The sequence below is a fragment of the Octopus sinensis genome, linkage group LG18 (genome assembly GCF_006345805.1).
Source record: "Octopus sinensis linkage group LG18, ASM634580v1, whole genome shotgun sequence".
Taxonomy (NCBI): Eukaryota; Metazoa; Mollusca; class Cephalopoda; order Octopoda; family Octopodidae; genus Octopus; species Octopus sinensis.
This window is the reverse complement of record NC_043014.1, coordinates 13,400,480-13,414,157: the sequence shown is the minus strand read 5'-3', so window position 1 is coordinate 13,414,157 and position 13,678 is coordinate 13,400,480. Positions and strand designations below refer to the sequence as shown.

The window sequence follows — 13,678 nt, the reverse complement described above, 5'->3', positions numbered from 1 at the left end:
TACCAAGTGCTTTTTACATGTCACCAGCTTTCACTTAGCTTGATGTGTCTTGTCAAGCACAGCAAATTGCCAAAAGGCTTGATCACTTTTCATCACTTCCATAGGACTCAGCATCCAAAGATATTTCGCTACCTCACCCCACATCTTCTCCATGCCACCAATGTTATCCAAGCAGAAGGCAAAAGCTGATACAGCTTGGCACCAGTGATGTCGCAACTCATTTCTACAGTTGAGTGAACTGGAGCAATGTGAAATAAAGTGTCTTGCTAAAGAACACAACAGGCAGCCCTGTCCGGGAATCGAACTCACTTTCTCATGATTGTGAGCCCAACACTCTGACCACTGATTTGTCCCTCTGCCTCTACCTCTCTTCTCTTCCCACGTAACTGGTGTTCGGCCAAGCCTGACCTTTCTTGGTTCGGCCATTGTCCGTGCAACATCTATATTCTTCTCTGTGCCTGTGAAATCTTGTATCTCTGCTGTAAGGCTTTACTTCCACACACGCCAGCTTAATTTAATTTTTCCTTAGTCGAAAGACACCTGTTGTTATGTCCAGTTATTTGTATTTGTGTAACTTTCTCTGTTTTTTCCGTCCTTGTTTTCATATGCATTCACTGCTTTCTTCCAAGAAATCTAATGTTCTTTGATTGGAACTCATGAGCCAGATTAGAGCAATCTCGAGTATAACCAGCCGAAATTGCAAAGATAATCTGGAACTCGACTGAGGAAAGAAAACTCCAAATGACCCATCCTTGTTTTCTTTGTATCGTCTATCTGGATGTTTTGTTGTCCCTTTCTTGTATCACCTAGCTGTCCGGATGTTTTGCATTCTTGTCCCATTTTGTATTATATATATATATATATATATACATGTGTGTGTGTATGTATGTATGTATATACACAAACACACACACATCTGTCCTCACTGTAATGTAGTTATTCAGTAAAAAAGACTGATAGAATAAGTACTAGATTTTAAAAAATAATAAGTACCAGTTTCACTTTGTTTAACTAAAACCCATCAATGGCTGCAGTCCAATGAGTAGAGCAAATTAAAGCTAAAAGATTAATTAAAAATAGGATGATGGAAAAGGTTAAATGAGTTACAATTGTTGAAAGAAACAATGTCATGAAACATTATTTTAACAATATGGCTTTTATTATTTTGTTAATATAGTTATTTTTATATGTAATAACTTTTTTGTTATTTTTATAAATATGGCTCTCAACAATGAAAATAATTTAATGCTATTCATACTTATATAATTCATTTGCTGATGCTTATTTATATTAAATTGCTGTGAAAATAATTGCATATTTTTGTTGTATTCCTAACTTTGGTGCATAATTTGCTGATAACCTATTTCTTTACTACCCACAAGGGGCTAAACACAGAGGAAACAAACAAGGACAGACAGACGGATTAAGTCGATTATATCGACCCCAGTGCGTAACTGGTACTTAATTTATCGCCCCCGAAAGGATGAAAGGCAAAGTCGACCTCGGTGGAATTTGAGCCCAGAACGAAACAGCAGACGAAATACCGCTTAGTATTTCGCCCAGTGTGCTAATCTTGCTGCCAGTATAATTTGCTGAAAACCTCCTGCAGTTGATGACAGCTAGTTGAGGGCCATTATTGGAATAGATCCATGCAAAACAACAAATGAAATTCCAGATTTAGCGTTGGTTATTCAATAGTTGTTCAACATTTACACTGAAGATGCTCGACAAATTGGTGCTGTATGAGCTACACTAAAGCAGTCACTAATATGAAATTTACTCTGCACTTCCTTTGTGCAACAATGTCGATCATTTCTTGATCACATTTTGTGCGATGATGAAATGGATTCTGTATAGCAGTCACTAATATTTCATGCAGTGACTGGATCAAGGAGAAGCACCAAAATACTTTCCTAAATCAAAGCTACATCAAAGTGAGTTATAGTTACCATCTGGTGATCAGCAAATTGGCCCGGTAGAAGGACATTGTCTTCAGAGAAATAAACCTATTTAATTTTTTCAAAAAAAAAAAAAGCTCAAAATTTCACCCGAGGTCCTATATGCAAAGTTGGGTCTTCCATAAACTTTAACAAACTAAAGATTTTTTCCTGGATATGCGTTTGAGACTGGAGTGTCTCTAATATGTCCGCGTGTCTTTTATACTATCAAATATGGTAATCCTTTAATCAATTTGAAAGAGGTATATGTCGCCAGTTACCATATATAGTGGGCATGGTAACAGAAGATGATGTAAAGGACATAACCGTTTATATAGCTGAGCAGCTTGCTCTTACAACAATCAGAGATGCTGTCAGTAATGAAAGACATTCTCATTGATCCTATATACTTGGTTGTGTATACTTATCTCTTTATCTTTTTCATTCCAGTGGCTGTGATAAGTGCAATGAATGGTATCATGGAGACTGTATTAATGTCACACAGAGTGAAGCCAAAGTGATCAAACAATTCTTCTGTGAGGCTTGCAGAGGTATGTTGTCATCATTCCATTCTGATTGCTTTCCATATTAGATACTATAAGCATCAATTTGTGAACCCCACCACCAAAAAAAAAATCATGTCCATTGACAGAACTTGACTCACATGTTTGTCTCTTGTTATAGAGGACTTGCCATTCCATCTTTACAAATAGCTATTATGACTTTTTTTCTATTTTTATTTTCACAAATATCTTCATAATTAGTTGCGGGCATGGCTATGTAGTTAAGAAACTTGTTTTACAACCACATGGCTTCAGGTCTATTCCCACTGTGTGGCACCTTGGGCAAGTGTCTTCTACTATAGCCTTGGGCAGTCCAAAGCCTTGTGAGTGGATTTGAAAGATGGAAACTGAAAGAAGCTTGTTGTATATGTATATATATATATATATATATATATACACATCATCATCATCATTGTTTAACATCCGCTTTCCATGCTAGCTTGGGTTGGACGATTTGACTGAGGACTGGCAAACCAGATGGCTGCACCAGGCTCCAATCTTGATCTGGCAGAGTTTCTACAGCTGGATGCCCTTCCTAATGCCAACCACTCCAAGAGTGTAGTGGGTGCTTTTATGTGCCACTAGCAGTAGGGCCAGTCAGGCGGTACTGGCAACGGCCACGAAAAATTTTTTTTTTTACATTTCACCTGCACACCGGCACAAGTGCCAGTAAGGCGACGCTGGTAACGATGGTATATATATATATATATATAAATATATATATATACACACACATATAAATAATATGGTTGGCTAATTCGCAATTTTACAATCTAAAGGCAAAACATATACATATGTCACTAAAGTGAACAAGGGCACTAATCAGCACCAGTATTGCTAGAAATAAGAGTCAAAACAACTCAATAGCCAACAAAAGCACTATCTTACTGAGCTGACAAGGGAGACAACCTCCCTATGGTTGCAGATACAGCCAGATTATCAATAATTTTGTGTTTTGTCAGATCATATTGGTTTCAAATTTTGATAAAAGGCCAGCAATTTATAGGGTGTGCGTAAGTTGATTATATCAAACCCCAGTGTTCAACCGGTCCTTATTTTTCTTGATTCTGAAAGGATGACAGGCACAGTTGGCCTCAGAATTTGAACTCAGAACATAAGGATGGACAAAATACCACTGAGCATTTTGCTCAACATGCTAATGATTCTGCCAGCTCACTATCTTACATTTGCAATTTATATTAACAAGTATCTCCACTTACCTGTCCCTCATGATCTATGATCAAAGGTATACTAGCCTGTGAATCCAGTCCTTTTCATGGGTCTTGTATGTGTAGGGCTACATTATCCAATGCATTGTTTTTCAAGATGGTTAGATGCGATCCAAGGGAGATTTGGCTGCTATTTCTAGCAAGTCAAGCAATATTGGCTTACTTCATTCTTTCCGTAGATTCTGTAGTGTCTGTTGAACTTCTTAGCTATTTCTTTGTTTAGTTGTGATCTGAGGGAGATTTGGCTGCTATTTCTAGCAAGTCAAGCAATATGGGCTTACTTTGTTCTTTCCTCAGATTCTGTGGTGTCTGTTGAACTTCTTAGCTATTTCTTTGTTTAGTTGTGATCTGAGGGAGATTTGGCTGCTATTTCTAGCAAGTCAAGCAATATGGGCTTACTTTATTCTCTCCTTAAATTCTGTGGTGTCTGTTGAACTTCTTAGCTATTTCTTTGCTACCTTATCTTAATTTCAGAGAATGATAAAACACTGGAGATACAGTACAAAGCCAAGAAAGTTATGAGAGACAAGAAGTATCAAGCAAGCGATTCTAGTGATACAGAGAAACATCAAAAAGAAATACCACAAAAGAAAGACAAAGTAATTATTGATTCTATTCATTTCTTGTTCAATTATTTTTTTATCATTTTTTATTTTACATTATTTTTCTTGAAGGCACATGGCTTAGTGGTTTGAACGTCAGACTCACAATCATGTGTTGGTGAGTTCAATTCTTGGACTGGGCTCTATATTATGTTCTTGAGAAAGGCACTTTATTTCACGTTGCTCCAGTTCCCTCAGCTGTAGAAATGAGATGTAATGTCACTGATGCCAAGCTGTATCAGCCTCTGCCTTTCCCTTGAATAATATTGGTGGCCTGGAGAGGGAAGGCTGGTATGCAAGGGCAACTGCTGGTCTTACATTAACAACCTTGCCTGGACTTGTGCCTCAGAGGGTAACTTTCTAGGAGCAATCCCATGGTCATTCATGACCGAAGAGAGTCTTTACCCTATGTACATATAACGGTATGGAGAGGAGAGGCTGGTATGCATGGACAACTGCTGGTCTTCAGTAAACAACTTTGGCCCAGATTTGTGCCCCAGAGGGGAACTTTCTAGGTGCATCCCATGGTCATTCATGACCAAAGGGGGTCTTTACCCTTTTTTTAAAAACTTGAATTAGATGATCTAGCACAGTGATTCTCAATCAGGCTCCTTATGACTTTTAGGGGTCCATATAAGATATCATTGTTAAAATTAATGTGTAATGACTTGGTTATACAGAAACTATTTTAACAATTTTTAAAATAGAATTTCTAATGATATCTAATTATAAAAATATAATAGGAATTTTTAAGCTTGCTTCCCAACTACATGGTTCCAGGTTCAGTCCCACCGCATCACACTGGGCAAGTGTCTTCTTCTGTAGCCTCGGGCTGACCAAAGCTTTGTGAGTGGATTGGGTAGATGGAAACTGAAAGAAGCCTGTCATATATATATACACGTGTTTTTGTGTCTGTGTTTGCCCCTGCCACCACTTGACATCTGAGTAACACTGTAATGGACTAGTGCTCCATTTAAGGAGAATGTTGTGATCTTGCTCACATTATATATGCCATGAAAACTGGGCAACCGATTCTGAGTCCTAGGACATGGGAGGGTGCTTACTTACTGAAGCTTCATTAAAAAAATTTTTTTTTTTTCTGGCCTTCATTTCTTTATGATTTTTTTCTTTAGGACAAAACTAAACAGAAGAAAAAGTCATCTCGGCGGTGTGGAGAATGTATATCATGTCATCGACAAGAAGATTGCAGCCGTTGTGATTTCTGCAAGGTATAAATAAACTATTCTGATTATTTTTTTAATACTGTTTCTATGGAGAAAATTACTTGGTTGTTCAAATCTGGACAATTATCATAATGTTGCTTATTTAGCCCTAAATTGGTCCAGTTAAAGCAGACTTATGATCAGAGACATTTCAGCCATGACCATCTCAAATTGTTTTTTAGACAAAGTGTAAAACTTTGGGCAAGTGTTTTCTACTATAGCCTCAGGTTCATCAAAGCCTTGGGAGTGGATTTGGTAGAAACTGAAAGAAGCCCTACATTATTATTTTATTTTATTTATTACATTATATATATATATATATATATATATTTACATATATATGTATATATGCATATGTATAGTGAAGAATTCCAGGTAGAAGTAGGAGTCCACCAAGGATCAGCCCTCAGCCTCCTCTTATTATTAATCTGTTCTCCATCAAACTTGTTAGTTTTCCAATTTGATCTGGCAAAACAGCAGCTGTAATACTTTGTATAACATACCACAGTTCTACCTTACTATTGTACTGTTTGCTTCTTTCATAGAGTTTCTGTTTGTAAAAATATGAATTCCAACATTTGCATAATAACTTCAGACAGTCAATTTCAGTATATTCTCAATTACTCACGAAAGACAGATCAGATGTATGTCAAATTTTAGCCACAATTAAGAAAGAGCATTTGTACCAACATTCTAAAATTTCAGTTTCTTGTGTACATGCATATTCATTTTATATAAATATATATATTTTTTGAGGACAAACTCTGGTGCTGAGCCAATCACTATAACAGTAACCATAGCAAATTATTTGATATTACTATGGGATCATCTGATTCTGCCCAGGTCACCGACCTAGTTGGACTATACATACTCCACCAGCTCCAAATACATTTCCCTAACCTCTACAGAGATGATGTCTTCCTAGTTACCAAGAGTGTAAATAAATCCTACACAACATCATTAATAATGATTATTTAAAAATCTATCTTACAACCTTCAATAATTCTAGATTAAGACTTTAAACACTTTTGTTCGCTTTTCATTTTCTTATTAATGATCATTATTTTACTTGTAACATAATTGTTTATTTAATTTCCATTTGTAATTTTGACCAATATAAGACCACCTACCAATGGAAGCAATTTTTCCAGTGGCTCTCTTTTCCTATATTTTAGATTAACATCTCATATTTAACATAAAATCTTTCTATTTTGTAAAGGACATGAAAAAATTTGGTGGTCCAAACAAAATTCGTCAGAAATGCCGTCTTCGACAGTGCCTCAATTTTGTAAGTATACAATAGACACATAAAAGAAACATTTATATCTTATTATATCATTCATTATTAAATATAAGAATTATTTTTCTTGTATGATTTTTTTTAATCAAATAAGGCAATTGACAGAAATGGTAGAAAGCCAGAATAATTGAAATGCAGCAAAAATCTAATAAAAAATACTTAGGTCATGAAGAAAAAACTAGAACCGTATTTGCCAATATATAAGACTCACATTTTTTTTTAATGTATCAAAAATCTTATGCAGTCATATTACAACAGGAGACTGAGTGTTGTAGGCTAGATGAGCATAAATCTGTTTGGCACAATAATTGTTACATCATCATCATCATCATCATCGTTTAGCGTCCGTTTTCCATGCTAGCATGTGAAAACAAGTCCAATTGTCACAGTTTGTTTGCACCAATTTATCTAAAAATTGTTTACAGTATGTCAGTAGTTGTGGAGGTGCGTGGCTTAGTGGTTAGGGTGTCAGCATCATGATGGTAAGATTGTGGTTTCGATTCCTGGACCAGGCGATGTATTGTGTTCTTGAGTCCACTCAGCTGGCAAAAATGAGTAACGCTGCGATGGACTGGTGTCCTGTCTAGCTGGGGAACACATACTCCATTGAAAGCGGGAAACCAAGCCCATGAGCCTGGCTAGGCTTTAAAAGGGCACATTTATTTTTATTTATTATGTCAGTAGTTATGTGGAGAGGTCATATCATCTTATTTTACCCCCTTCTCCAGCATACATAACCCATACCTGATATGTGGCTTACATTATCTAATGGCTGTGTTACCTTTTAAGAAAAATTTTTTCAATAAAATAAGAAATCTCCCAGAAATATGAAAGGAATATTAAACTTCCATCTACCAGTTAGTTATCTGCAATGAGCAGATGACAACAAAACCATAGTGGTTGACCACAGTAACACGAAACATGACATCCAAAAATATGAGTTTTACATCCTAATAGCAATTCTCTTGACCAGAATATGGACAGCCATACTGTTGATTTGAAAGAAGATAAAACTGAAATACACTACATGTATAACATAGTTTATATGTGATAAATTTATGGTTTCACACTTTATCCCAGTGTAATGTGACAGCATTGTATTTATATCTCAGAATCATGCATTTTCCCCTTACAAACCACTATAGTGAATGTGAAAACATGCCATGTTTGTTTTCCTCTACAAAATATACTTATAAAATATATTGGGTTGTCCAGAAAGTTCGTGCCAATTTTTAAAGTAAAGAAAAAGGTCAATAAATACTTGTCATTACATTTTTAATCAACCAAATATGAACCATTTTGTTGCACAATGCATCTCCATCTTTCCTTTAACTTGAAAATACCCTCTTCCCAGAATGAGGTGGTTTCATGGCAAAGAATTCATCACGGTATTTTTTACGTCATCCAAGGAATTGAAATCTTTACCATTAACACTATTCTGCAGAGACCTGAATAAGTGGAATCCAAAGGAGCAATATCTGGTGAATATGGGGGGTGGGGTAACACATCCCATCCAAGCTGCAGCAATTTTTGTCTGGTTCCCAAAGCATCAAGTGCCAAAAATGAACTTTCTTATTTTCCATTTTAAAGGGTTACAGAATTAACACAGGTTATAGGAACATAAACCTTCTTCCATGAAAAAATAGCTTAAACTGTGCTCTAAATGGAGGTGTAGTAAAATCCTATTTTATGGATTCAACCATGTTCTAAAATAAGTTGAAATGTAAGCTACTATAAATCGGCACAAACTTTCCGGACAACCCAATACTTGTAAAAATGAATGAGGACATCTTATATGTTGGCAAATATGGTAATTTTTAAATTTTCATTTCAGAATTAAATATCATGTGGTTCTACCTTTTGTCCAACCATACATCACCTTGGGCAAATGTCTTCTGCTATAGTTTCAGGTTGAATACACACATACACTCTCTCTCTCTCTCACACACACACACACACACACACACAGCAGGTTTCCACACAGTTTTTAGCTATCGGATTCACTTACAAGGCATTACTTGGCCTAGGGCTATATAAAAAGACACTTGCCCAAGGTACCAAGCAGTGGAACTGGACCCAAAACGATGTGGTTGCAAAGCTACCTATTTATTTCTTTATTACCCACAAGGGGCTACACAGAGAGGGGACAAACAAGGACAGACAAAGGGGATTAAGTCGATTACATCGACCCCAATGCATAACTGGTACTTAATTTATCGACCCTGAAACGATGAAGGGCAAAGTCGACATCGGTGGAATTTGAACTCAGAACGTAACGGCAGACGAAATAGCTATTTCTTTACTACCCACAAGGGGCTAAACACAGAGGGGACAAACAGATTGGATCAATTATATCTACCCCAGTGCATAACTGGTACTTATTTAATTGACCCCGAAAGGATGAAAGGCAAAGTCAACCTCGGTGGAATTTGAACTCAGAACGTAATGGCAAACGAAATACCGCTAAACATTTCACCCAGTGTGCTAACGTTTCTGCCAGCTCGCCGCCTTAAAGCTAACTTTTTAATTACACACTCATGGTTATATTTATTTTACTTTCTGAGTTCAAATAATATCCACCCTGACTTTGCCTTTTCTTCCAAAGTTGAAATTGGTACCAAACAAAGCACTAGTGTCTATAATCTTCAACTAAAATCTTGAAAGCAACGCTCCACCATGACTGTGCTCTAACCACTAAAACTAGTACAAGATAAAGAATATCTAATTGTATATTTTGTTTATTTCTCCTTCATAGGGTCTCATTTTATCAGGTCAGAAATGGAAACTGCGACCAGAAGAGAAAGAAAGAGATAACCGTGGTCTTATCTCTGCCACAGAGTCAGTTGATATACAGATGGAAGGTTTGAGGTATGTGCCAAATATTTAGCAGACTTACTATGTCAAGCGCTGTCCTGTAACTCATTATGTTGTTGGCAACACTGGTAATCTCATCTTCATGTAAAAGGGTAAAGGGGTGAAGACCCCCTTTGGTCATGAATGACTATGAGATTGCTCCTAGAATGTTACCCTCCGAGGCACAAGTTTGGACGCGGTTGTTTATGGAAGACCAGTAGTCGCCCATGCATACTCACCTCTCCTCTCCAGGCCACCGATGTTATCCAAGGGAAAGGCAAAGGCTGATACAGCTTGGCATCAGTGACGTTGCAACTCATTTCTACAGCTGAGTGAACTGGAGCAACATCAAATAATGTGTCTTGCTCAAGAACATAACACAGCCCAGTTCAGGAATCAAACTCATTACCTCATAATTGTGAGCCCAATACTCTAACCGCTGAGCCATATGCCTTCACATCTTCATGTAGGGATTCAAAACAGTGTATGCTGGAGCAAACTTCTGTTGCCCTGTCTTCTTGCTCCATGTGAGAATTTAAACTCGGTATTGCAAGTTCAGCAAAACACTGTGGGAAAAACTTGCAAGCAGCTTGCTTGTGCAATTGCTGCTAATCGAAAGCTCTACATGCTGGAAACATCATTAGGTTTCTGGAGGTCACCAAGAGAGGATGCACACTATTTTAGAGCCTTCTTCTCAATGGCTTTGCTACACACTGGCCTCTACCAATGATGATATACTACCCTAGTTATTTACAGTGGGGATCTATTCCTCCACTTTGTCAAAAGTGATAAAAAAATTTTCGTCTGAAATCTTTATAGATTATTTGTTAAACAACAATTACTGATTGACTTATTTAAATATTGGCATATTAATTTTCTTCCTTTTTTTTAATACTATTTATTCAGAGGTTTGCCAGAACAAGAAGGTCTGCCAGAGGTCAAGAAAGTTAGAAGGGTAAGTTTATTTATCTTCGAAGTTCAACAGCCTAGTAAAATAATGAACACTTCTCAATCCATCCCAGTTCCTCAAAAAAGGAGCAGTTAGTTTCTGTAATTGGCAGAGAGGGAGATGTCACCAAAGTGTCCTTTACATCTCCCATTTAGTGATGCTTTCTAGAAATGCTTGTCTGTTCAGGTAGTTTGGTTCATTGAGTAATTTGTTGTTATAGAGATATTTGGAACCCAGTCGCCCTCTCTCACTCTCCCGCTCTTACCCTCTGTCCTTCTCTTCTCCTCTCTCTTTCTTTTATTAACATTGAGAGTTAAGAGTTTGCTAAGGATGTGACACAAGACTGGAATTTCTGTATTCTCTCCGCTTGCTCTTATTCGAACAGTATCAAGTCCTTGTTAGATAAACATACTCTATGGGATTAGCAACTCAACAACCACATCGTCTTCTATGAATTCGCCAAACCCTGTTTCATTTGCAAGTCTCTCAATATCTGCCATTTGAAGTAGACTTTCTACTTATGGAAAACTTGTAAACTCACAGATACAGTTTGACCAAATATTTTTCTAAGCATCATTCAAAGTTGAGAGTTCCATTTTATCCCCTGACTCAGCTAGATTATCCTCAGCATCCATTATAGTGAACTTCTTCCCAAAAAGCCTTTAACAGTAGGTTTATCCTTCATGTCAATCGTTTTCATTGGATGTTGATGATTGGAATTGAAACCCTGATTTATTAGTATTCTATGTAGTTATTTTCTTGGTAAATATTTAACAAACTGAATTTCACTCTTATATTTATAAAAAATATTTTTCAGGCAAAGAGAAAATCCTTGAAGGAAACCAATATTACAAGAAAGTCAAGGAAGCATTCTTTACCTCCTGGTAGGGTAAGTCTGTTTTATTATATTGTATTTATGCTTTTTTCCTTGTAACCCATTGGATCTTGTCAAACTGTCAAACTTGTCAGACTGTCCAACCCATGCCAATATGGAAAGTGAACGTGAAATGATAATGTGGACTGAAATATTACATCTCTAAGCAATACGTAAAAAGACAGTGACCTCCCTTCTGGTGTGAAATATATGTGCTCTAAGAAAGACAATACAAGCTGAGGCTTATTAAACACTAAATTGCTAAATGATAAAGGTAATTATTCCTCCTCCTTATAATTATTAAATGATCTTGGAGATGTACCTGCCTGGAAAAGGATTTGAGCTGAGACATGAAGACATATAGCCATTCAAAAAAACAAAAAACAAAACAAAACACAAAAGGTGTGAACTTCACTTAAATATTTATTATTTGGTGTCAAAATTTTCAGTGCACATGTGGCTGTGTAGTAAGAAGTTTCCACTGCATGACGCCTTGGGCAAGTGTCTTTTACTATAGCTCTCGGCCAACAAAAGCCTAGTGAGAGGATTTGGTAGGCAGAAGCTGAAAAAAAGAAGGCGGCGAGCTGGCAGAATCGTTAGCACGCCGGACGAAATGCTTAGCGTTATTTCGTTTGCCGTTACGTTCTGAGTTCAAATTCCGCTGAGGTCGACTTTGCCTTTCATCCTTTCGGGGTCAATAAATTAAGTACCAGTTGCACACTGGGGTCGATGTAATTGACTTAATCCCTTTGTCTGTTCTTGTTTGTCCCCTCTGTGTGTAGCCCCTTGTGGGCAATAAAGAAATAAGAAACTGAAAAAAACCTATGGTGCGTGTTTGTGCGTGTGTGTGTGTCTCTCCAATACCATCATCATCATCAGCATTTAATGTCCATTGTCCATGCTGGCATGGGTTGGATGGTGTGTCCAGAGCTGGCGAGCTGCACCAGGCTCCTGTCTGATTTGGCATGGTTTCTACAGCCCTTCCTAACTCCAACCACTTTTACTGGGTGTGCTGGATGCTTTAACATGGCGCTGCACGGGGGCACATTTATGTGGCCTTGGAGAAATATTACCTCACTTGGAAGCAGATGAGGATTGACAACAACAAGGGTATCTGGCCATAGAAAATCTTCCTCAGTAAATTCTGTTCTACCCATACTCTTTTACGTGTTTCAATCATTTGACTGAGGCCATGCTGGAGCACCGCCTTTAGTTGAGCAAATCGACCCTAGGACTTATTCTTTGTAAGCCTAGTACTTATTCTATCGGTCTCTTTTGCTGAACTACTAAGTTACAGGGGCGTAAACACACCAGCATTGGTTGTCAACCGATGTTAGGGAGACAAACACAGACACACAAACACACACACATATATATATATATATATATACGACGAGCTTCTTTCAGTTTCCGTCTACCAAATCCACTCACAAGGTTTTGGTTGGCCCGAGGCTATAGTAGAAGACACTTGCCCAAGGTGCCATGCAGTAGGACTGAACCCGGAACCATGTGGCTGGTAAGCAAGCTACTTACCACACAGCCACTCCTGAACCTATCATTAAGTTGATGATGATGTTGATGAAACTGATACCTGATCACTGACAAAAAATCACAATTATTAAACAGTAAGGGTAATTATTGAACTTATGATTTTATTTGTGGATGTGATTTTTTATTTCAGAAATCGAGAAACAAGATAGACAAACATGGAGATGTTGAGGATAAGCAGTGTGTGGAGAAATCTGAAGTAGAAGTGCCTCGTCAATGTTTTGGTGCTAACTGTATACAACACGCCCTTCAAAACTCTAAATACTGTTCTGAAGATTGTGGTATGAAGATGGCTAGAAGGTGGGTTTTTTTGCAGTTTGAGTGATCAATAAACATTAGACATGTACTACACACTTTTATTACCACCATTATAAGCCATTGAGCTGCAAAATTGTTAGGGTGGTGGACAAAATGCTTAGCAGCTTTTCTCTGGCTCTTTATGTTCTGAATTCAGGTCCTGCCATGGTCAACTTTACCTTTCGTCTTTTTGGTTGATTGAAGAAGTACCAGTTGAGCACTGGGGTTAATATAATCAACCCTAACACTAATTTCCTCCTGCCAAAATTTCCAGCTTTGTGCCTACAGTAGAAAGAATTATTA

General features: G+C 37.4%; 1 protein-coding gene across 2 annotated transcripts in view; it reads left to right on the top strand.

The window, feature by feature from the left end:
- Positions 1-13,678, top strand: part of LOC115221611 (CXXC-type zinc finger protein 1-like) — a 44,814-nt gene that overhangs the window by 18,750 nt on the left and 12,386 nt on the right. For both annotated transcript variants that reach the window (XM_029791810.2, XM_036510724.1), the window contains exons 3-10: positions 2,388-2,488; positions 4,204-4,328; positions 5,465-5,560; positions 6,774-6,842; positions 9,610-9,722; positions 10,614-10,662; positions 11,474-11,545; positions 13,212-13,378. In XM_029791810.2, coding sequence (XP_029647670.1) covers positions 2,388-2,488; positions 4,204-4,328; positions 5,465-5,560; positions 6,774-6,842; positions 9,610-9,722; positions 10,614-10,662; positions 11,474-11,545; positions 13,212-13,378 — 792 coding nt within the window. The remainder of the gene's footprint in view (positions 1-2,387; positions 2,489-4,203; positions 4,329-5,464; positions 5,561-6,773; positions 6,843-9,609; positions 9,723-10,613; positions 10,663-11,473; positions 11,546-13,211; positions 13,379-13,678) is intronic.